Below are 21,835 nucleotides of genomic sequence, written 5' to 3'. Positions count from 1 at the left end.
CATTGAAATGACAGCAGAAGTCACGGCAAGAGTTGCAAACCGAAGTTTCCGGGAATCCTAATAATTCTACCTGGAAAACTAATACAGATTGGAAAAGACGGGTCAATCAACGATCTTCAAAAGGATTAGAAGAATGTACTATCCATTTTCATGTAACCAAGACGAGACACAAAATTTGCCCGCCCGATGCATCTTTTACAATATCTGTATAATCAAACAGCACCAGTCTCTTGAGCTATCAAGTTCGTTGTTTAAGTGCCAGAGAGAAAGGAGAGAATTACACGAGACAAATTCAGATGCGCTGCTAAAAGACGCGCTCTTCTACATATGGCTCCTGCGGAATTTGAAGCAACTGTCGTATCCCTTCATGAATCTGCAACGATGAAAAACATTAACTTGAAGTTAAAAAGATGCTTAACTTGGAGTCTTCAATCCTGCTTGATAAGATGGAACATATCAAAAACCATCTTTTCTAAATATCTTTCAATAGATTTAAGATTGACAAAATTCAAAGTTATTGAGTCCTCCTGTCTGTTTTGCAAAGAAGCCATGGACCTAGAAAATTTTGACAGAAGATGTACCCGCTTGATATCAGCCTGATCCGGACAATTCTACGAGTGCACTCTTCTATCTGCCTGCACAACAAATTTCAATGAAGTAAGATCGAACACTTGATCAACGTAAAGATAAGTCTTGGATTCAGAAATGCAAGGACTGTGCTTCTTTATACACAGATGAACTGTTCTATGAGACGGGGGGAAAAGTGAATTTTGACCTTGCTAATAACTCTTCCCTTAGTGGTATGTAGTTCAGAGCTTCATCCCATGTGAATTCCACGTGAAACCCATATCCGATATCGACGAAGATCCTTTGGGTGTCAGGTCTGCAGATGCACCATCAATTTCATTAAATTATATCTTTAGAGCTAAACACTATTTGTCTCCATATAACCATCAACACAACTGCGTTATGATTAGGCCCCGTGAGAGAACAGTAAATCTCATAATAAAAAACAGTTAGTTTCTACTATAATTTTAAAATCATTGCCGCAACTATGCATCATCAGTAAGGGCAGTGTTATGTTATGTAATCTCATGTGCTTTATCAACCACAGTCAAAGTACATGTATTGAGAGGTCGTCGAAATAGATGAAAATCAAACTAATGTCGTATACAAGAATCAACAAGATAGCCTTCAATAGTTAACCAAAATGTCCCATCGATATTATTGATGCATAAACGAGTAACATGATTAAGCAATAGGCAGGGAGAGAGAGGGAGAAAGAGAGGACTTACACTCAGCCTGCATGTACACTTCAGACCCAATGTTGACCATTGTCCTTAGATTAGTTATGCTGTTCTTCTGTAGATTTTCTATGTTCTTTCGCAGATCTGAGCTATAAGTAGAGGTAGTCAAGTAAACAACGAGGATTTAAAGAGTTTAAAATGAAAACTACAATACAGAGACAGAAGCATTCCATAAAGAAAATTAATCATGCCCAAATATCATCATCAGCCAATACACAGGAAAAATCATATCGTCAAAAAAGAGAAAAAGAAGAGTGTTTTGTTTCAGCAGAGTAACGGAGAGACGCATAACCCCAAAGAATGCTTACAAAAAAGAAAGGATACAAATCTTCTGCTGTTCAAAGAGCTTGTTCCTGCAAAACATAGGATCAGAAAAATATTATTGAACAATTATTTAATATGAAAGTCTGTCTACAACTCATGTTTCAATTCAACAAGTTCATCGAAGTGCTCTGGGGAATAAATAAGGTGCTATGTCTCGAACCATAACCAAGACAAATCTAACTAATCGACTTGCAGGAAAGCAAAGTGGAAATCAGCCTCCATCTAAGTAATTCATACTGAGTGAGCTTACAGAAAATCCAAACTTCTACAAAAACAAAAGTTCATGGCTTATCATAGAGAAAATGCTAAATCCCAAAGTCCGTCACTGGAAAATCTCGGAATGTGTAAAGCAAATGAAAGGACTCTATATTGCATACGAGACATTTGCATGAGATATACAATCCATCATGCCCTTGAGACGAGAAGCACATCACATGATTGCGCAAACAATCAAATACAGAATCGCTTATGAACATTCAGACTCGATTATTTCAGTCAAGCCACCGACCAGAGCAAGAAACCTTTCTCTTTTCCCTGAAAAATTGACAGAAATAGCCCGATTCTTCGTGGCAAGAACGAATCATCAGCAAGAGCTAAGACAATCAATGCCCGCCAAGAATCTTTTAAGTTGTATAAGCTAGTAAACAGCTCAACTTAGACGACAAGGGACCTTAAACCCTTCCCTAAAGCCATCAATAATAAGCAACAAGACCAAGCAGTCACGAGCTGCAATAGAAGCCATACCGCTCGTTAGTGGCACGAACCAGAGAAGGTTTCATCTTACGATCCATAAACTCCTCACACTTCCGTACTTCCTCCGGCACATACCCGTCCATGGACACCCCTGCAACACGGTGATAGCTCCTCCACAGTCAGAACCTCCCAGAAAAAGAAGAGGCATTTGATCGACAAAGAGTGAGTCCAAGCTTACCCTTTATCAGCAACTAGTAGAAGAACCGACCGGAGAGCCCGTTGCAGGACGAATCCGCGCGACGGTGACGACGATGGAGAGCAATGGGAGCTCGAATATGGAGCAGCAGAAATGTGAGCATGTTTCTGGAGGGACAGTGAGGGATGGGAGCTTGACCGACCACGTCGTATTTTATGGACTGGGCTTTCGAATGGGCTGGGCTTTGGAAGTATTCGAGAGAGGACGAGCGGGAAGAAAACCGACCGGTTTACAAATCCGGTCCGGATTTCGAAGAATTTTCGGTCCGGAAACATTCGTGTGTTGGGGGGTGCCTCAGCTTGGCCAAACATAAACCATTTGCAGGTGGTCGGAGTGGATCAGTGCAAAGAACTCGCCGATCTCCCGAACTCAAAACTGATTGGGCTTTAGAGAATAAAATCAAGCGTTAATTACCTAGAAAATCATAACATTTGCATTTTTTAAAAATAACACAAAAATGTATGATCTTTGTATTTTTTTTTATAAATATAGTACGATCTTTAAAAATAGTATAGAAAGGCACAACCCTCAGGTTTAGCGGTAATTTTGACACGGCGTCGATTATTCGTCAAATGTAACTGTAACAACTAATAGTATCTCATAGCACAACATGATTGGACGAGTGGGTCATATATATTTTTATTTAATTAAAAATTTTCTAAAAATTAAAAAGAATTAAAAATAAGATTTATTTCTAAAAAAAGGAGCAGATCGGAGATTGCGGATGCGCAATCGAGGCCTTGACCATCGAAAGAGAAAACCCTCAATTTTAAGGCTCTTCCGATTCAGGCCGTGGGTGCCCCTATTATGGATACCTCCCATATAATTGGGGTCATCCTGCAATCGGCCACCCCAATTGAGAGATTGTAGCCACTATCGTTGACCCCCTCCCCATTTCCTCTTACTAAGTTGAATCCCCTTTTCATTTTTTTAAAATTTTTATCATTACTTTTTAATTAAATAAAAATCTATGAAGTCTACTCATCGAATCATATCGTGTCGCGTAGCATCATTAGTTTCACATTGACCGTTATCGTTATAATCTGACAAAATAATTAACATCATGCTAAATGCGCAGCTAAATTTGAAGGTCGTATTTTACTGTGCTATTTTTTAAAGTTCGTGTTATATTTAAGAAAAAGAGCAAAAGTCGTACTTTTCTGTGTTATTCTTCAAATATCATACTATATTTAAAAAATATATAATAAAATCGTGCCTTTTATATGCTATTTTTCAATGATCGTAAAATATTTTTAAAAAAAAATTGTAAATGTCATAATTTTTAAGCAATTTAACTCTATAAATCAACAATGGTGTTCCACTCCAGCCCTAACAGAGATCCGGCCATGAATGGGTATTAAGCCCAACAAATATCTATTTCGTATTTTTCCGTAGTTTTTTTGAAACGCCAATACACTGGATCATCTATGCGATGGATCGTACGAAACGCCGGTACTCTGGATCATCTACGCGATGAATCACATTGACTGGCCCAACAAGGAATTGGTCACCGTGGCAGGTCTCCGGTCATGTCACGGCAACGGTCTCTTTCAACTGTCAATTCCGTTTCCTATTTTATCCCTTCCCGCTCCGGTATCGGTCTCTTCTTTCCCATCTCAATTTCATCGATAAAACAAAAAACAGTAAAAAATCAGACAAACGAAAAAAAATAATAAAGAATTATAATATGCGAATTATGGAAGATGATTTGTCTTGTTCGATGTCCCACTCCGCACGATCCTTCCCGATCCCCGAACCCCCATCCTCGAACTGCTCAAAAACTCCGACCCAATCCCTCCCTCCCTCCCTCCCCTCCGTCCATCTCAGCCATGGATATTCCTCCTCCGCCTCCGCCGCCGCCGGTGCCGGCGCTGGACTTCCTGACGGTGATCTCGGAAGCGAGGCGGATAGTAAACGCCCACTCCCGCCACTTCCTCGCCCTCTCCGTCCTCTTCCTCCTCCCGCTCTCCTTCTCCCTCACCGTCTACCCCACCCTCCTTTCCCTCACGTCCTCTGCCGGCCCCAACTCCGCCGCCCCCCAGTCCCTCCTCAGCCTCCACCACCGCTCCGATTCTTCCAACACCATCGCCGCCACGCTCGCGTTCACCGCCTTCCTCTCGCTGTTCTCCCTCTTCGCCGCCTCCTCCATCACCCACAGCACCGTGCAGGGGTTCTACGGCCGCCCTGTCAAGCTCCTCCCTGCGATCAAGTCCATCTTCACCTCCTTCTTCCCCCTCTCCGTCACCGTCCTCTGCATCCAACTCATCCAGGGCCTGATCCTCGCAATCTTAGGGCTTTTCGTGTTCTTGGTCGTGAAGTTGGTCGAGCTGATATGGCATCGAATCGAATACTCGTCGCCTTACTTTGTCGGGTTTGTCGCCCTGATCACGCTTGCCTTCGTGGTGATTGTGTTCTACTTGCAAGTGGAATGGGCTCTGGTGTATGTTCTTGTGGTGGCTGAATCTGTCTGGGGATTCTACCCATTGAAGAGGAGCACATACTTGGTGAAGGGCATGAGGAAGGTTGCCCTGTGTCTGAACCTGTTCTTCGGGTTCGCTCCCGGGATCCTGCTCTGTGCCAGCTCGATGCACTCAAACACCGGGTGGAAGAGCTGGGCTTTCGTGGTTGAGATTGTGGCGTTGTCGAGCGTCCTCACCATGTTCATGCTGCTCCACTTGGCTGCTAATGTGGTGTTGTACATGTACTGCAAGGCCATCCATGGAGAGCTTGCCATGGAGATTGCCGAGGAGTTTGCTCGAGATTATGTAAGCCTCCCATTCGATGAGGGCAAGGTCCCTCATGTCGTGTCTGTTGCTTATACTTGATCGGCCTGCCTCACGGCAGCTTCCAATCTTTTCTTCTCTGTTCCTCCTTTCCTTTTACGAGTGTCTTCTCTTGTGAATATAAATTGTACAATGCAGAAGGGCAGTTGAGAGATATGCGAGACTTTGCATTCCACATCATTGAATTTCTTAAGAGACAATAAGGCTCATAATTCATCACACGGTTCATACACAAAACAATGGGCAATGTCATTCAATTACAAAATGTTGAAAAAACTCATTTACAGCTTCCGGGATGCCAGATCGAAACAGATATTCAACGAGAGCCCCAATGTGGCCAATGAGTCCTTGTCCAAAGTGCAAAAGCTGAGATCTCCCGTTAGTACCTTTGGGGCGAGCGAATCATGTTTTCCATGAATGAAAGAATAGTGAGCTGTGAACATTGGGTTCCAAGGTGAATCAGGAAGAACCGACTCTGTAAAGTTCAAAGCTTTCTGTTATCAATCTGGGCTGAAGAGGATGACCCTTGTAGTCTCGCAATCCTCTCATCTTGATCATACCCGAAAAGAAGGTTACTCCAGTTCGACGACCTCTGCACAAGTCTAGATGGAACCCTATCGCTATCTTCCCCGCCCGATGCTTCATACCCATCGCTAGCTGACCTCGACAATGGAATCCCTTTCCTTGCAGCGGACCCTGCGACAGAAAGTCCAGTTAGCTGCCTTGCCTCCTCAGGCCCTGATGAAGAGACCCGGAATGGGTGGATATCAGGGGAGTCCAAGCTGCTCTCAGGCGAAGAGCCCACAATCTCAGCTGAGCTTGACATGGCTCGGCTTGTTTGGAAGGCACTCCGTGCCTCAAGCTGAAGAGGAGCCAGGCTACTGGACGTCTCTGAGAAGCCTTTGCTAGCAGTTCTAGATGAAAGGTCAGCCAAGGGCTCCATTGCCAAATCAGCTGGGAGCCTCACCCGCTTGCTGGGTCGCCTTCGGTTACTGTCAGGACAAGGAATCATTCGCCGGCCACTACTCCCAAAGCTTCTGTCGGCTTCAAGGGCCAGCATGGATTCCCTTCTTGCAACAGGCTGTAGGATTTTGGACTTCTTTCGGGCTTCTGCAGCGGCTCTCGAGACCTCTTCTGCATTTAATCTGGCCAGGGTCCATGGGCTGATCTTCACCGCTCCAGGATTCTTTTTCTTGATTGATTCCTCTCTTGCCGTCTTTTTGCCTAGAGAACTAACAGAACCGGTGTCGGGAGGTACAACATCAAACTGCAGAGAAACGAAAAGATGAAAATATCAAATCAAAATGTCTGACTTCCTAAACAGAAACACTCCGAGATTTACATGCATAACCAAATGTAACAGCAAAAGCTAACCTGATCTTCCAGGAAAAGACGGGGAGGTGTACACCATGCTCCCCGACGGAAAGTCGTGAAAGAGCTCGCACTGCTTAATCCAGTGATAGAGCTCATTGGAGACATTTGCGGACTTTGAGGACCTCCAACTCCTTGTTGCTCCTGCTCCTGCTCCCTCAAAGCTATTATGTAATCATATGTGCTGATTCCCTGACATAACCATATAAGAACCAAGTCAATGCACCCAAAAAAAAAAAAAACCAACAATATACGGCATTTATTTAGCAAATACTGTTTATCTATCAGGGACAGAGGGCCCCGACTAGTCCCCTCTATGCAAGAAAAGAATATTTTGCGGCATCAACAAGACAAAAACTGGCATTGAACTGGATACTGAAGTTAAAATTCATATGCACTCAAAGTTACCTTCTTTATAAGAAGTATGTGAAAGAAGAATAGCTGAGCAAGTGGCAAAGTAGCAAGCATAGCCAGGAAGGTGCAGACAGCCTGTTACAAGAAGATTCATGTTCATCTCATAAGCCCGAGAAGCGATGGTAAATTAAAGTCATGGAACTGAAATCAAGAGCGGACTGATATGAGAAAAAGGGAAGAGGGGCAATAAAGAAAGAAAAGAAAGAAAATCATATGAGCCTTACCACTACGATAATAAAAGGCACCAAAGAGAAGCTGCTTCCTAGCTTGGAGGCAATTTCAACAGTGAACCTCTTCCTCTGGAGGAAACAGCACACAAGCACAAGAATACCAGTTGCCCACTGTAGAATAAGCTGCAACCTCAAGCCCAAGCAACAAAGCACAACTATTAACCTCATGAAATGGTATGCAGACGAATGAAATAGTTCATGATCCATAAGAATTGCAGTTTATCTAATTCAGCATCATTAAAATTGGATTTTACAAGGGACAGCTTGTCAAAATATTATAGAAGAATTTTCATACTTACCAATAGAAGAGCAGAAACCATGAGAGTGAAAAATTGTCGATAGTTCCTTTTACCTATACAGTTGTTGAGCCACTTAAGAAAAGCAGAAAAGAGAGGCATCAGGAGAACTGATTAAATGAGATTAAAGCAAACTTCAGAATATTAAGATCCCGCATACCCTGCAGTGGTGGTCAAATCGATCCACGCATTTGTCACAAACTCTACAATGTTTACTGTACTTGAAAACCTGAAATAAATAAACCATCCTTCAAATCTGATGCAAACTTAACTTCATCCTAGTAATGAATATCATAGCATGCTGCATGTCCAGTAGATCATATGGAATCAACTTATCGGTTTGCTTCAGCTTTGTCATTAGACTATTCAAGTTCCAACCGTACCGTACAAAAGACAGAGATGCTAATACCTCTACTTCACACAAACTGCAGTAGAACATTCCATCCTCACTAGCCTGATGCTCAGAAGATTCTTCCCCTGAACCACAGCACTTGCAAATGAAGTAACAAGGGGCGAGGGCCCAGAGGAAGCAAGATGAATCCTGTGAAGACGCATTATTTTTTTCCATTTCAGTTGACGCCTCTTTCACTTCAAAAGCCGTTGCATGTGCATCGAGAGCTTTCCCACCTAGTGCAGCAGAACTTGCATCTTGCATAGAAGAAACCGATTCTCCCCCTAGCTTAGTGCTCTTTGACTGATTATGCTTCGCACTGTCAGGTATGTTGAGATACTTTTTCGACCTAAAAACTCCTGGGTCTGCAGGGTCTGCAGCAGCGCACCAGATATACAGACCGAACACGCACATAATCTGACAAGGGAGTGTCATTTCTTTTTCAGTTCAAAAACTGGACTAGAATGCACTACAAGGAGAAGCTTATAAGTAATAAAACCTTAATCAAGCTGCAAGGTCAAAGTTCAACTCAATCTCATCAATCACAAAAATCCCGATCATCAAATAGTTATGAGAAGTATGAAGTTGACAAATTTGCGAGTTTTCTCCCTTGCTTAAGAGAAAGGGGGATTTTCACCAGCTCAAAATGTTGGAACTTTCCTAATAACCTTGAAGAAGTCTCAGCTTAACATGTGGCTGCTCAAACACTTCGGCAAATAAGCAACAAACTAATTGTCGATCAGCAACCACACCGAAGAATAATGGTTTGATAAGACAATAAGGAGATATAAGCAATTGGTTCCGATGATATATGGTTCCACATTACAGACTGACTAAATAAATGCCAAAACCCAAAGGAAGCTGATGGAATTAGTGGCTCCTAAGATGTGAGATATCGGCAAGAAGAAGACAATCACCTCATTTATCCCCAACCACTAAAATGACAGTCTAATGAAGATGGTTGAAGTGATCTGCAATCTAAAGCAAGCGAAAATGAAAGGAATCCAGAGAAGAATCACACACATCATGGTAGGAAGGATCCAATCACAAAGAACAAAAACCAAACAGAAAATTCAGAAAACAACAGGCACAAACAGCTGAAATAGTATAGATCTAAAAGGCCCAACAGCCCATGAAAATGTACCATTTTACAGTTCGAAGGGGAACAGTGAAAGCATCTTACTTACCAGAGGAGTGTAGATTCCCATCGCCACATACTGAAACATCTTCCTCCCGACGAAGGGTGCAAAGAAGACATAGAAAGCAAACCCTAATGCCAGAAAAACAGCAACTGCCACCACCTACACGGCACGCAAAATCATCAAGAAAAGCCCCCCAAAATTGCTGATTGAAGTAGAAAATTGTACCGATGAAACCGACAGTGGAAGTGAGAGGAAAAGAGAGAGCACCTGCAGGGGATGGTATGGAAGTTGCCATCCGTGCTTCCTCATCCCAGAGCTGCTCCAATTTCAACAGCCCAGAAGGAAGAATCAAACCCAGAAGAAGATATATGGGTAAGAGAGAGAAAAGATCGCTTTTTTCTTGAGCTTCTACTCAGCTCAACTTTCCCTCATTCCCCGGGAAAAGCAGAACACGGGCGGCTCTACTGTGGGGTACATTGCAATTTTCAAAGGGTCTAATCCGACAAACAGGAGGATGGGGAAGAAAGCAAGACCCGAGAGAGAGAGAGAGAGAGAGAGAGAGAGACCGAAACGAGAAGGTGATGGTTTTAGTAAATGAAGAACGGGGTGGAGAATGTGACAGGGAAGAAAGCTTTGGCTGTGTTCAGTCAATCATACGCCGGTAGCCAGCCCCCAGGTCACAGGTGAAGGAAGTGTACAGATAAGAAGAGGAAGAAAAGGGTCGCTGGTTCTTCCTTCCTCTTCCTCTTTCGCTTTTCTTGGAAGCTTTTCACTTGAGCAAAGCAAAGGAGAGACTGTAAGGCAGAGCGAGAGCGAGAGAGAGAGAGATGGGTTTGTTCGCTTGCTTTTCCATGCCTATAATTAATGGCAGTGAGAAGCCCTTTTTTTTTTTTTTTTGGGGGACCTTTTACCTTGTTTGGAGTGTCGGGTTGCCCATTTTCCCCATGACAGACAGAGCTACTACCCCCGGGGATTTTGTCAGGACAAAAACATTATTAAACACAGCTGTTCCCTTTTTTTTTTTCTTTTTTTGGGGTTATGTGGGAATATTATTAATTAACTCTTAATATTTTATCTCAACAAAGACTAATGAGACTGAGTTTAGTTGATAACGTCCTAGAATTCTAAATCATCAAAAAAACCAAAAAAAAAAAAAAACAAGCTTGTATTTCAAATATTAGTTTGGGGGTTCATTGGGAGCACATAAGAGGGGTGAAATCCGCTTGCAGTAGGAGTATTTTGACCATAACTTTGTGAATCAATAATGTCTTTTTGAAATCTCATTGAGATCGCAGCGATGAGTTCAGACTCTTGAATCTTGGTATAGTTAGGACTCAAATCGAATATTCCACAACAGAGTTCGTACTTAGATGACTACGCACTGTGAGAGTTACTATATCAATCGTTCTCCAATCCCAATTTGCCCGTAATATGATTAAATTTTTGTATTTGCTCTTATTTTTTGCTAAGTCTATATGAATCTCTTTGTAATTGGAAAAATTATTTTCGAGTTGAATAACCAACCCTAGTGTTGAAGTGTAAATGCAGTTAAGCAAAATATAGCATCTTTTGAACTTGAACAACCTTGAAGGTGAGAAACGAACGTTAATTGATATCCCAAAATACTGTTCAATTCGGTGTATCTTCTTTATCGTGCACAGGTTGTACGTAAGATACAACGCGTTCATCTACGTACATATACACATTAGCATAAAAGATTTTAATCATGCGTTGCCAAAAGTTAAATAAGACTCAATCATGTCTTGCGGTGATTATGCCAGGCCTATGTGCATAATTTACTATGTAAACTATATCATTGTGCTACGTCTTTTAACCGAATTCATGAGTCCATATATAATACACAAAACACATCGAATCTAATTCACAGTCGCAATTAATTACAAATACAAATGTTCGTACAAATTCTGAACTATGATTATTGATAAATTCTGGGTACCGCGACATCATATAATTTGTTCGGAAAATGGACCACATGGTTGTGTAATTACCCTGTTATGTCATTAGCACTCCAACGAGGCATTTTTTGGTTTTTAGCTATAGCGGAACTGCCCGCACCCAGCAATGACTTCTTCCTTTGAATTTAATGCTCTTCCTAAGGAAGGACCGTTTTGCTTCTTTTCCTCGTGCCACGTCTACCATTTCGATTCCCTTCATTTATTATCATATTTATTACCATCTCTACTACTTGAGAGGATGAAACTAGTACATACATAACAGAATGTGTTAAAACCTTTCTGATTTTTACTATTTTCGATAGCTTCCCTATATATGTAGACTTAAACTGCAACATTTGATGTGATTCTCATAGCTAGTAATCGTTTATAATCGCATTTTTGTGTCAAAATACACGCTATTTTGGAAAATGAGGGTTGATATAGTGTCATCATCCTCGACCTGGAATTAATTATTTGAAAGGTTCAGATTTAGTTCTCACCAGTAAAAATACACTTCGACGACCATGGATTTCATTTGCAACGAAGAAAAAAAGGTCGCATTATTGTTGGATATTTCCAAATCGAAGTCTTTAACAGTAATCTGCAGTTTTGGTGCAATTATTGAATGTGAATTTCCATTGATGGAGAGTTGTTACCAGGTGTTCTATTTATTATGCTTAGCATGGAAGAATGTCAACATGCAATTTTTTTTTTATGTGGAGAACAGCATCTCCAATTATGAGTGGATAGCATGCTTTTTTTTTTCTAAATTTTTTAATCAAGAAACCTTCGAATACATTATTAATATTAATGTTAAATTTAATATTATATAACTCACTCAAACGAACGAAAAGAAAAAAATATTATGGTGCGTTTGATTTCAGAGTTAAAAGTAATTTTGATTTTGATTGTGGAAAAGAATAAATAATTGTGTAGTGTGTTAAGTTAAAGTTAAAATTTTTAACTTTAAAAATGTGTATTTGTGTTGTGTAGTATGTTGAGTTAAAATTAAAGTTAAAATTTTTTGATTTTAACTAAGAAACCTAACGAATCATTAGGTTTGGAAAAAGCAACCCTAGCCTTATAGTTACGTAAAAAATGTGAATAGGCTGGTAAGGGATATGAGGAGTGGTTGAAAACTTTACCTAGAAGAACGGAGAATTAGAGTTGCGATCTATTTGGCCTTAAGCCCATGTGTTCGGATTCTATCCTCACACCAAATGTCACATTTTGTAATACAACAAATACTCATTGTTTTTTAATTTCAATTTGATCCTATTATCTTTTAGGCCTTTCAACGGCGCCATTTATATATATATATATCCTCCCAATCCAAAAGATCGATCTACTAAATATCACTTGAAATGTAACCTCGACATTTGATCGATTGCTAACCCATGTCACTTGTCTTAAAAAGCAATGAATTCTATTGGTTACCCACAATTTGTGAAAGTAATGTCATATTCCTTGAGAAAGTACTTAATTAGGCCAAGTGTTTATCCCATAAGTAGATTAATATCGACATCAAGTCAATTGAGTTACTTGTACTAACACGAGCATCACATTTTAATATAGATATAAAATTCGAATGGAATGACCATATAATCGATCGTTAACCGACTAATGTAACATCAAGTGTGACTTCGATCAATAAATATAGCTTTTAAACAATACAAAGGACCTTTTTTTTCCTAATGAAAGTCAGGTCAGATGCTTCATGTAAAAGTCAAAAAGGTCGTGGCAAGTGGTTAGTCTCAGGGTTCCAAATCCAAGAAATGGGCTCACACAAGACATATTATTAATTGGCTATATAGCAAACATCACCATGACGAAATTACATACAAACACCTCTAAGTTTTCACTACTGTTCTACCTCGATTGGAATCAGCTTGTTGGTTACTCAATGCGTTTTGACAATGACCCGTGTGGGACGCTATTACATCCACCTCCCCCATTTTCTTGCGATTGAAATCATTGGTTGCTCCAGCTGTTATTATCGACGTCTTACCGACATAGCTCGGCGCCGCTGTTGGGTTCCTCTTATGGTTCCATTGGAGGTCCTAAGAGCTTGTAATGGGTTCACACGGTCCTGTTAAGCCGTGAATGGTCAGCCCTAGTCTAACTCTAATCCTATCATATAGGCGTGAAGTCAGTCTGTAATTATGTTGTGTTTGTTTTGCGCCTGTTTTTTGCTTTTATCAAGGATTACTTTTCGATCACCCATATATATATGTAAGCCTGATTCTTCGATCTGGTAGGCGACAAAGCCGTTGTGGCACCCAGCAGTAAAATGTAAATTAAATTGATCGATAAAATGATATTATTCACAAAAAAAAAAAAAAGAAGAAGTTATATGTAATCTTTTATTTTTATGTCTCGAGGTTAGTTTTCTAATTTATTGGAAGGTTTAGTTAATTAAAAATTTTAATGAAAAAGAATAAGAAATTATGGGAAGTGAAGGATTGAAGATCATTGGTATTGATCTGTCACGCTATGTGGGCTCTGTGCATATAAGCACAACAATGGTGGGAAGGAAGAATTGACCTAACAGAGGCAAATGGGTGAAAGGATGGATTTTTGTGCAGAGGCTGTTCCATTCTTTCAAATTTCCTTCAAAAATATATTTTTTTTATTGGTTTAAGGAGGTATTAAAGTAAAAAAAAAATGATATCTTTGGCATTTTGCTGTCAGATATATTGAACTTGATGAATTGGTAAAAAAGATAAAAACCAAATAAATGCTTCCAACTTAGATAACCTTTTTTTTTTTTTCTGGCCATTGAGAACACAAAAATTTGCATCCCGATGTCAATATTCTATGCAAATTAAAATCCTCAGTTTTGGCCTTGTAAGGTAATGAGAATTGGAGAATGCAGGTCACTAACATTGCAGTTGTCCTCGGCTCTAGATTGAGAGTTCCCGGATATCTTATTCTTCTTGATTGAACTTTCGGTATCAGTTTTTATATAATTCATTTCCTTATTTCTCACCGAGATGACTATTCTTACTTGATAAGCTAAGTTTCAATTTCAAATTTTTAAGACTAGCTCTCAACTGGGGTATAGTCGGGAAACATAAAATTTATAGGATAATCAAACTCAGTCAATAATAATAATAATAATAATAATAATAAATGGTAAAAAATGACGGAAACTCCTTATTAGGTTTTGAAAAATGTGTTTTTGCTTACATTTAAAAAAATTATATAAACCACAAAAATTAAAAATTAAACAACAGTATATGACAGAGTAGCTCGACTGCATTAAATTTCTTTGGATCACCTTCTGTCCTTTCCTCAAAATCCTACGCATCACACATTACAATTTTTACCAACCCCAATATATCCTTCCTTTTCTCTCCCTCATATATTTATCTCCCAAAAAAGGAAAAAAAAAAAAGCTCTCTTTACTTATATGATTAAAAAAATTTTAAAAGAATTCATTCATGGACCACCAAAGTCCAAGCTGAACTAAACTAATAACCAATCTTCTCTCCAACCTACGATATCTTACAAAATCTAGGTTTCATGGGCCTATGTAAATATATCATATCATGTCTTCTATTAATGACTAATTAGTTAGATTTAAAATCAAAATTAAATTGTTGAAGTAAATATATTTATGAGAAAATCATTTGCAAACTTCTTGTCTTTGGTTAGGCGAAAAAAAGTCAAAGTAACCTGCCACTATTTTTTATGAGTGTCGACCTTAAATTCAATAAAATTTTTATTAGCAAAAAGAGAAAGGATTAATCATGAATTTATTTTTATTTTTTTGGTAGAAACTATACCACCAAATGGCATATGAAATTGTTAGTTGTGAATATTCAGAAAGAGCAATAATTCTTTTTCAATTATTTCGACAATAATTGTTTCAAAAAGGACAAGATTTTCGATAATATTATCTGCGAATTTTACTTTTTCTCATATCGACATTGAAGAGAAAAAGGATAAAGAAAGTATAAATAATGGTAGGTCTCCCCCGTCAGATCTAGAAAATCAGATTAAAAATTGGATTTAGAATTTTATATAATATCGTATTGGTCTTATTCCAATTCTAATGGGTTTAAAATTGAATTAATAATAAAACCATTGTTTCTACTTTCTACCCATAAATCGGTCAGGCGACGAAAAAGAAATTTTTGAGCTCCCGAGAAAGAATCAAAGAGTGGGCCCCACTGGGAAGAAACGTGGATAAAAACTCGTGAGCCAGCTCCAGCAGGGAGTAACTCATTTGATGGCGATGCCTCATTCACACTCTCATATATATCAAAAAAAAAAAATTATTCTTTTTATGGATATATTACAAATTACTTCCAAAAAAGAATGAGTTTTAAATTTTATTTAGTTCTAATTTACACAGTCGACATAAATTTTAAACATCATGTAAACACATATGACATGTTAATTTAACTATACAAACATTCCTTTGCATGATTTTAGGATAGCTCGTACTTGAGTATTGCTGACGAAAGTCGCGCCTTTATACCATAATGTCATTCCTATTGAATTTTGAAAATATAAATTCAGGTAAACTCTTTTTTTCCAGTATAAACTCTGGTATTTAGAAATTCAATTTGATCCCGACTAATCCAGTCAAGTTGAATTGGCCCACTAAGGGATAAGATTCTCCCAGCAAAGATTTTGTACATTCACAATTACTCGAATCCGAGACTTTACTTAAGCGAAATAAGTTCCGAATCACTTTTGGTCCAATTCCAGGTGTGGTTAAATGTACAAATATATGGCAACAAACAAATAAATAAGGCACTTGATCATTTGAAACAACACGTACCGATTCTAGTGATTTGACGCTTATTTTTCCTTACGTAATGTCTCGGATTCGAATATCGTAAATAGAAAAAATTCACGTTGCGAGAGTTTTACTTCTTAATGAGTTGACACGACTCGAATTGAATTAGTCGGAGTCAATTGGCTTCTTAGACACCAGGTGCAGACCGAAAAATAATGAGAGATCAAATCATATAGACGAGGGTGGGACCAATATATTTCATGGGTGACAAATGGACCAACCCTATTGCATTATTAATATGAAACTTTAAGATGTGAATATTATGTAAAGAAAGAAGCAAATTTTTTGTAGATTTTAACAAAGATTGACTCTATCCGCTGTATTATTCATGATTTAAGACAACTTGCTGATATTCCTTCCTTCTATACCGGCCACAAAAGCATATGGGCCCCGTTCTAATTGATGGAAACCTTAATAAGTAGAGGCCATTAAAATTGTCCTAACTTCCAAGGTCCACATCCTATTCTTTCTACCCTCAACTCCACCTTTTCTCACCGAACCTCATTGTTGCATTGACAGTAACGTATTGGTGCACGCATTTATCGAACATTTCGAGCTTAACAACCGACTCCTCTGTTCATTAGGGGACACCAAAAGAAATACTCATGTCCGAAAAAAAATGGATCAATGTTCTTTCCCCCAAAGTAAACTATACTAGGACAGACAAATTATTCAAGACGGCTACGGAAGCGGGCCCGCTGTTGGGCTCTGCTGGCCCATATTGTATCGAAATACTTTGGGGGCTATTATGGGCTTATGATGCCTCTCGGGCCATACTGCAAACAGTCGCATCAATAGTATTGGGCTCGATTTTTACTTATTGGGGGACATTATAAAGACCACCATATCTCGTTTTTGTATTGCTTAATTTATTTTTCTATGGACTTCGGCCTCTAATTCGCAAAATAATAATAATAAAGAATGAAGTCAAAAACAGTAATGTTACATTCGCAACCAATAATACACCAAACCCGAAACAATTATGTATAAATTGACCCCTTTATTTCACAAAAAAAAAGACCCTTTTATTATATATCCACGTACGAAAAAGAATTCAAATATATAAGAAATAAAAAAATAAATATGTTATATAAAAAACACTAAATTCTCTATGCTTTTCTTACATACATACAACAAACGGTTAATGTCAAACGGCCATTCTCGCTCCTGTTTTTTTTTTTTTTTTTTTTTTTTATAGTGAAACGGGGCCTAAGCCCAGTAGAAAAGAAAAGAAAAACCATGTCATCCCGTGTCGAGGATTTCGAATTCGAGGAAAAAGATTCAGACAAAGACAACTTACGGCTTCTCATCGCGCGATACTTGAGTGATCTTCTCTTCCTTCAAGCGTAGGCGGCCCATTGGCTGTCCACTGCCGTCCCTGAAGTCCGCCTTACCGGCCAAGGAATCACTTTCCGAGGACATGTTCTGCTCTCTCAGCTGAGAGGCGAAGCTGTTGGCAACGCTGTGGCTGCTGGCTCGGGCGGCGGGGACGTCATGGCTATGTTTGCCCTCATAAGTCGTTATGACGGCTTTCGGGTCTGTTGAAGCCCGCTCGATGTGCTTCCGGACATTGCATCCCGGGGTCGTGCATTTATAGTAGCTCCTGCGGGGTATGACCAAGAAAAAAAAGAGGTATAACTTAAACAGCTCCCGCTGAGAATCCTCTCTCTTATGTATGTTCTTTCGACTATATTCCTGAAACGGAATTGAAATGAACAATGCTTTCTCATTTTGGAGGAGTCCAAATGAGTTTTCTTGAAGAACAACATTCAATGATATATGAGTTCAGTAAGGCAAAGTACCATGTACTGTTAGCTCGAAAAAGCGACATAATATACCAGTTAGACCATTAGCCGTGTCTTGCTGGGAGCAGACATATCCACTAACATGAATTCAATTGGTCCCATGTTGCTAGTCCGTGCGCGATCAAGTAGTTAGTACAAAATTTAGAATTGCAGCAGCAACAAGTTGTGAGAAAGACCTCATTCCGGAAGTAGTCCTACCTGGGATAGGGATTCCCTTTGACCACTTTCTGCCCGTACTTCCGCCACCGGTATCCATCATCCAAGAGATCGACTTCACTTGTGGTCTGCACGATGATTTTAGGCTCCGTAACAGTCCTATGCGAAGAAGCTGCCTCAGACACCCTTATGTCTGCACTTCTGCAGAACATGAAATATGTCTATCTGGTCAGTAAACTCGACAAACTGATAGAAGAAGCTTCTCAAGCAAGAAATGTAATATCCACATAGAAAAGAATACCGTCTCTTTGGGTCGGGTTCATCCTCATCTCTTTCTTCGACTCCGGTTTCAGCATCCCCCAACTCCTCGCTATCACTCATCCCAGAAAACCGCTCAGCTGACAGTTGACTAGATTCCTGCGCCACCTCTCTCAATCTGTTAAGCTCAGACTGATCCCCAACTGCATGATCTTTAGCCCGCTTGTTGTTTTGAGGCAGGTCGTGGTTGTGCTGCCCCTTGTATATGATCTCCGTTATCTGCCCTTCTAACGACCGCTCAACCTTCTTCTTGACGGGACAGCCCGGGCTCGTGCACTTGTAGTAGCTCCGGGGGAACTCGCTGCCCTTCACCTGCTTCTGTCCATACTTCCTCCAGTTATAGCCATCATCGGCAGGCTTATCGACAACCAATGGAGCGGACTGTGCCCTCTGGTCGTACGAGATGTCAGATGTTTCTCTTGACTCTGCTAAATATACTTGCTGCTGCTTCTGCTGCTGGTATGCCGATGAACTTGCAGTGAAGGGTGGAACAGCGGGCAAAGTTGAAGAGGATGCTTGTTCGGGACGAACGTGCTGGCCATGGGGCTGTTGGGCCTGAGCTGACATCTGTGGAAGGGCTTGCTGGTGCGGATGTCCAAAAGAAACCTATGCACAAATCAATCTAATAAGTAAGACGAATGAGGACTCCGAATAGCAGAGTAATGAACGAGGTGAGACAAAAGAAATCGGACAGAGTGTCAGACAGTTATGCTCTGTATTTAGGTAGGCAAGAGTATCGGAACCCGAATATGCAACACATTGGAGTTCATATGAGGGGACAAACAGATGCCAGCATTTTCCTTAAACAAGACAACCGCCGGCAAATGAGGAAAATGTAAACAGAAGAATAAAATCAGGCGAAAGTTTAATATGCAAGTTCTTGATCACTGGCTACAGCGAATTAGATTTCCGAATACGGAAGCTCATCAAGATTTACTGGAGCTCAAGAATTCTCGTCTGGATAATGTCCTATCGAAAAAATTCATAGTTTCATTCGGAGAATTAAATCGACGTCGGCTGAGTTTGGATTTGAAAACTACCAAATTTAAGAAGCCTCTGGCAGTACGGAAAAAGAAACAAAAGGACCTATCATGATCTTTTACCGGAAGATGAGACAGGAAGCCGGGCGAGTCGAACAGAGCCGCCGGGCTCATCCCGGGCGGTATCGAGAACACCCCAGGAGGCGTAGCCGCCGTCCAGTTATGCCTCAACCGGACCTCACCGGACGATGACGGGGCCGCAGCTGTCGAGGAGGCCACGGCGCCGGCGAGGAGCTGGGAGAAGGACTTGCACTCCTCGCCCTCGGAGAAGAAGCTTGAGACGAGGGTCATCGGGCCCGGGCTGAATCCGAACAGGGGAACAGGGGTGGTTCCCGGTCCCCCGCTGCTGCTACCGCCGCCGAAGAGAGACTCCGCCGCTGACGAGCGCGGCGGGAGAGTTATCGTGGGCTTTGGCGGCGGCTGACCGTTGTTGGCCATTTGGAAAAGCTCCGTAAAATCTCGGACTTGTTCTCTCTCTGGGTCTGATATGGTTTTTGTCTTTTGCCGTCGCTGTGTTCTGTTTCTGGTCCTTTTGAGATTTTTCTTTTTTCGTTTTATTTTCCATTTAGAACGAAAGTCAATGACTCAAATATTAAAAAGCCCTCATTTCTAATCTAACCGAGATATGACGCAGTTAATAAACTGCATCTTAAAACAAACCGACTTCATTAGTCAGTAGAGATTGGTCATTAGTCAGTATACTGGCCTACTTATACATGGACGAGAAAAAAAAAAAAAAAAGAAAAAAAGAAATCCCTCTCTTCTCTGTTCTGTATTGGGGAATCAAATTAACAACATTTTCTTTTTATCTTATTGGCTCTTAATTATTTTTTTGCTATAATATATATTTTCTGATGGGTTCTCTGTTTTTTTTCTTTTCTTTACTGTTTATAGTTATTTTATATATAATATTATATATGTTCTTAATGATTTCGATGTAGAAGGCACAATCTCATTGGAGAGCTTGCTCCAAGTTGAACGGGCAAAAGGACGAGTCTGTCCCCATCGACTTTGTGGTCAGAAGAAGACGACTTGGAGAAAAGTTTGTGGCCGATTTTTTTTTTCTTTTTTCTTTTTTAAAGAAAAAAAAAGTTGCTGGCTGGCTTTCCATATCTCCGTCATTTTTATTTATATTAATAATTATGAATTTGTTTAGCATGATCATTGATGTAAACTTGGCTCCTATTCCACACAATAAAATTGGAAAAAATATAGAAAAGAAAATTAGCCTTCAGAAAAATGCTAAGGATGCCTCTATTCGTGTTGGCATTGAAGAAATTTGCACAGAAATCCTTGCAACTCGATAATATTTGGATCCTATGACATTATGTCGATGCTGAAATATATGATACGCCACTGCTTAACTGTGATGACCCCAAATGAAGTATTATTACATTGTTAGCCGATTTCCGGCAATATCGACATCGCAGATTGGGCAAATTTCATGAAGTTTTTGAGACATCGAGCTTACGGAGGAAAGAGGATGAAAATGATGAAGTACTCGAAGGAAGCGAGGATTGTGTGAAGGCATTTATGGATTTAGTTGGGCTTCTTTAATAAGTTAAGCCGGGATGGACAAAGGGCCGACCGCCCACTCTCATCCTAAGATTTCCATGTTTTGAAAAAAAAAATTATGTACAGTCATTCAAGTCATAAAATGATTACTATTCGTCCCTTCTAAGTCGAAAAATAATTAAACTCTTATTGTCCATTTAAGGATCTCGTCCCTGTCAATCTAAATCATGCGTCCGTCTCTGACGCTAAGGGGAATAGACGTGGGACATTACTCCTTTCTTTTATTTTCTCATTTCATATTTCGCCATAGGAATTTTTTTCTTTGAGGGAACATCCACTGCAATAATGGAACATGCTTACACTTTTACACAAAAACAACCTCCACGGATGAACCAAAAGTAAGCTTTTTCAATTTTACTGACAATAAAGTTCGATTGAAAAGCTCAATTACCATTTGGCAATGCTGGAACAAATACGTACTCATTATGGTTTTCTAATCAAAAGCCCAAATATCTGGCGGTGACGACTCGGATTAGCTACCTAAGTGAATTGAGCTTGAGACTCACCGGCACTGCACCTCTATTTAGACTTTTGTGGTATCTAGTTATAATCATAGGACGGCCATACTTGAGGGAGTTTAGATAAGGCATACGCATTCCCATGGGGTTGGGTTCTTCCATCGCCAAGGGAAACTATATACGTCGGTCAAACAATTTAATGGAGTGTTGCCAGTGTCACCAGGGCCGGAGCCAAGATTTTTATCCAGGGACAAACTTATACTTTTTTGGTAAATTTTAAAAATTTCAAAGTTCATGGAGAGTAAAGTATTGATTTTATATTAAAAAAACACATACTTTTAAGGAAAAATTTAAAATTCGAAAGTTCAGGGGGGCAATTGCCCCTCTTGCTACTTCATTGGCTCCGCCCTTGAGTGTCACCAAGTCGTCGGTTTCGCCCTCCAAAAATTTTTCCTGCTCACACCGTTCTGGTATCCAAAAGTCTTATGAGTCCAGAATATTCAAATTCGAG

At 40.0% G+C, this 21,835-nt stretch overlaps 3 protein-coding genes and 2 long non-coding RNA genes across 5 annotated transcripts; 1 reads left to right on the top strand and 4 right to left on the bottom strand.

Annotated features, from left to right (window-relative positions):
• Positions 1–252: 252 nt before the first annotated feature.
• LOC116190383 lies at positions 253–1,076 on the bottom strand. The gene is made up of 3 exons (XR_004152659.1): positions 776–1,076; positions 582–635; positions 253–373 (listed from the first exon to the last, which is right to left on the bottom strand). It is a non-coding gene; the product is annotated as an uncharacterized LOC116190383 (long non-coding RNA).
• Positions 1,077–1,602: 526 nt separating this feature from the next.
• LOC116190382 lies at positions 1,603–2,719 on the bottom strand. The gene is made up of 3 exons (XR_004152658.1): positions 2,563–2,719; positions 2,376–2,475; positions 1,603–1,660 (listed from the first exon to the last, which is right to left on the bottom strand). It is a non-coding gene; the product is annotated as an uncharacterized LOC116190382 (long non-coding RNA).
• A 1,596-nt stretch (positions 2,720–4,315) lies between these two features.
• On the top strand, positions 4,316–5,543 carry LOC116190385. The gene has a single exon (XM_031520068.1). It carries the CDS (start codon positions 4,410–4,412, stop codon positions 5,403–5,405), a length of 996 nt encoding a protein of 331 aa, XP_031375928.1. The 5' UTR covers positions 4,316–4,409; the 3' UTR covers positions 5,406–5,543.
• Positions 5,528–10,055, bottom strand: LOC116190384 (probable protein S-acyltransferase 22). Its single transcript, XM_031520067.1, has 9 exons — positions 9,475–10,055; positions 9,253–9,366; positions 8,084–8,482; positions 7,835–7,903; positions 7,678–7,749; positions 7,373–7,501; positions 7,143–7,223; positions 6,738–6,926; positions 5,528–6,630 (listed from the first exon to the last, which is right to left on the bottom strand). The coding sequence occupies exons 1-9, from the start codon at positions 9,514–9,516 to the stop codon at positions 5,848–5,850; spliced, it is 1,878 nt and encodes a 625-aa protein (XP_031375927.1). The 5' UTR covers positions 9,517–10,055; the 3' UTR covers positions 5,528–5,847.
• Positions 10,056–16,952: 6,897 nt separating this feature from the next.
• On the bottom strand, positions 16,953–19,806 carry LOC116190388 (probable WRKY transcription factor 3). The gene is made up of 4 exons (XM_031520072.1): positions 19,355–19,806; positions 18,235–18,857; positions 17,976–18,134; positions 16,953–17,575 (listed from the first exon to the last, which is right to left on the bottom strand). The coding sequence occupies exons 1-4, from the start codon at positions 19,727–19,729 to the stop codon at positions 17,269–17,271; spliced, it is 1,464 nt and encodes a 487-aa protein (XP_031375932.1). The 5' UTR covers positions 19,730–19,806; the 3' UTR covers positions 16,953–17,268.
• Positions 19,807–21,835: the final 2,029 nt, after the last annotated feature.

Source organism: Punica granatum, unplaced genomic scaffold (genome assembly GCF_007655135.1).
Source record: "Punica granatum isolate Tunisia-2019 unplaced genomic scaffold, ASM765513v2 Contig00430, whole genome shotgun sequence".
Taxonomy (NCBI): domain Eukaryota; kingdom Viridiplantae; phylum Streptophyta; class Magnoliopsida; order Myrtales; family Lythraceae; genus Punica; species Punica granatum.
The sequence above is the reverse complement of the archived record's forward strand: the minus strand, read 5'-3'. Positions and strand labels throughout refer to the sequence as shown.

Coding starts and splice junctions, on each gene's coding strand:
- LOC116190385 (XM_031520068.1), top strand. CDS start 4,410: ATGGATATTCCTCCTCCGCCTCCGCCGCCGCCGGTGCCGGCGCTGGAC.
- LOC116190384 (XM_031520067.1), bottom strand. CDS start 9,516: ATGAGGAAGCACGGATGGCAACTTCCATACCATCCCCTGCAG. Junction 8,483..9,252: donor TGGGAATCTACACTCCTCTG/GTAAGTAAGATG, acceptor CTCCCTTGTCAG/ATTATGTGCGTGTTCGGTCT. Junction 7,224..7,372: donor TGCCTTTTATTATCGTAGTG/GTAAGGCTCATA, acceptor TTCTTGTAACAG/GCTGTCTGCACCTTCCTGGC.
- LOC116190388 (XM_031520072.1), bottom strand. CDS start 19,729: ATGGCCAACAACGGTCAGCCGCCGCCAAAGCCCACGATAACTCTCCCG. Junction 18,858..19,354: donor GCTTCCTGTCTCATCTTCCG/GTAAAAGATCAT, acceptor ATTTGTGCATAG/GTTTCTTTTGGACATCCGCA. Junction 17,576..17,975: donor AAAGGGAATCCCTATCCCAG/GTAGGACTACTT, acceptor CATACCCCGCAG/GAGCTACTATAAATGCACGA.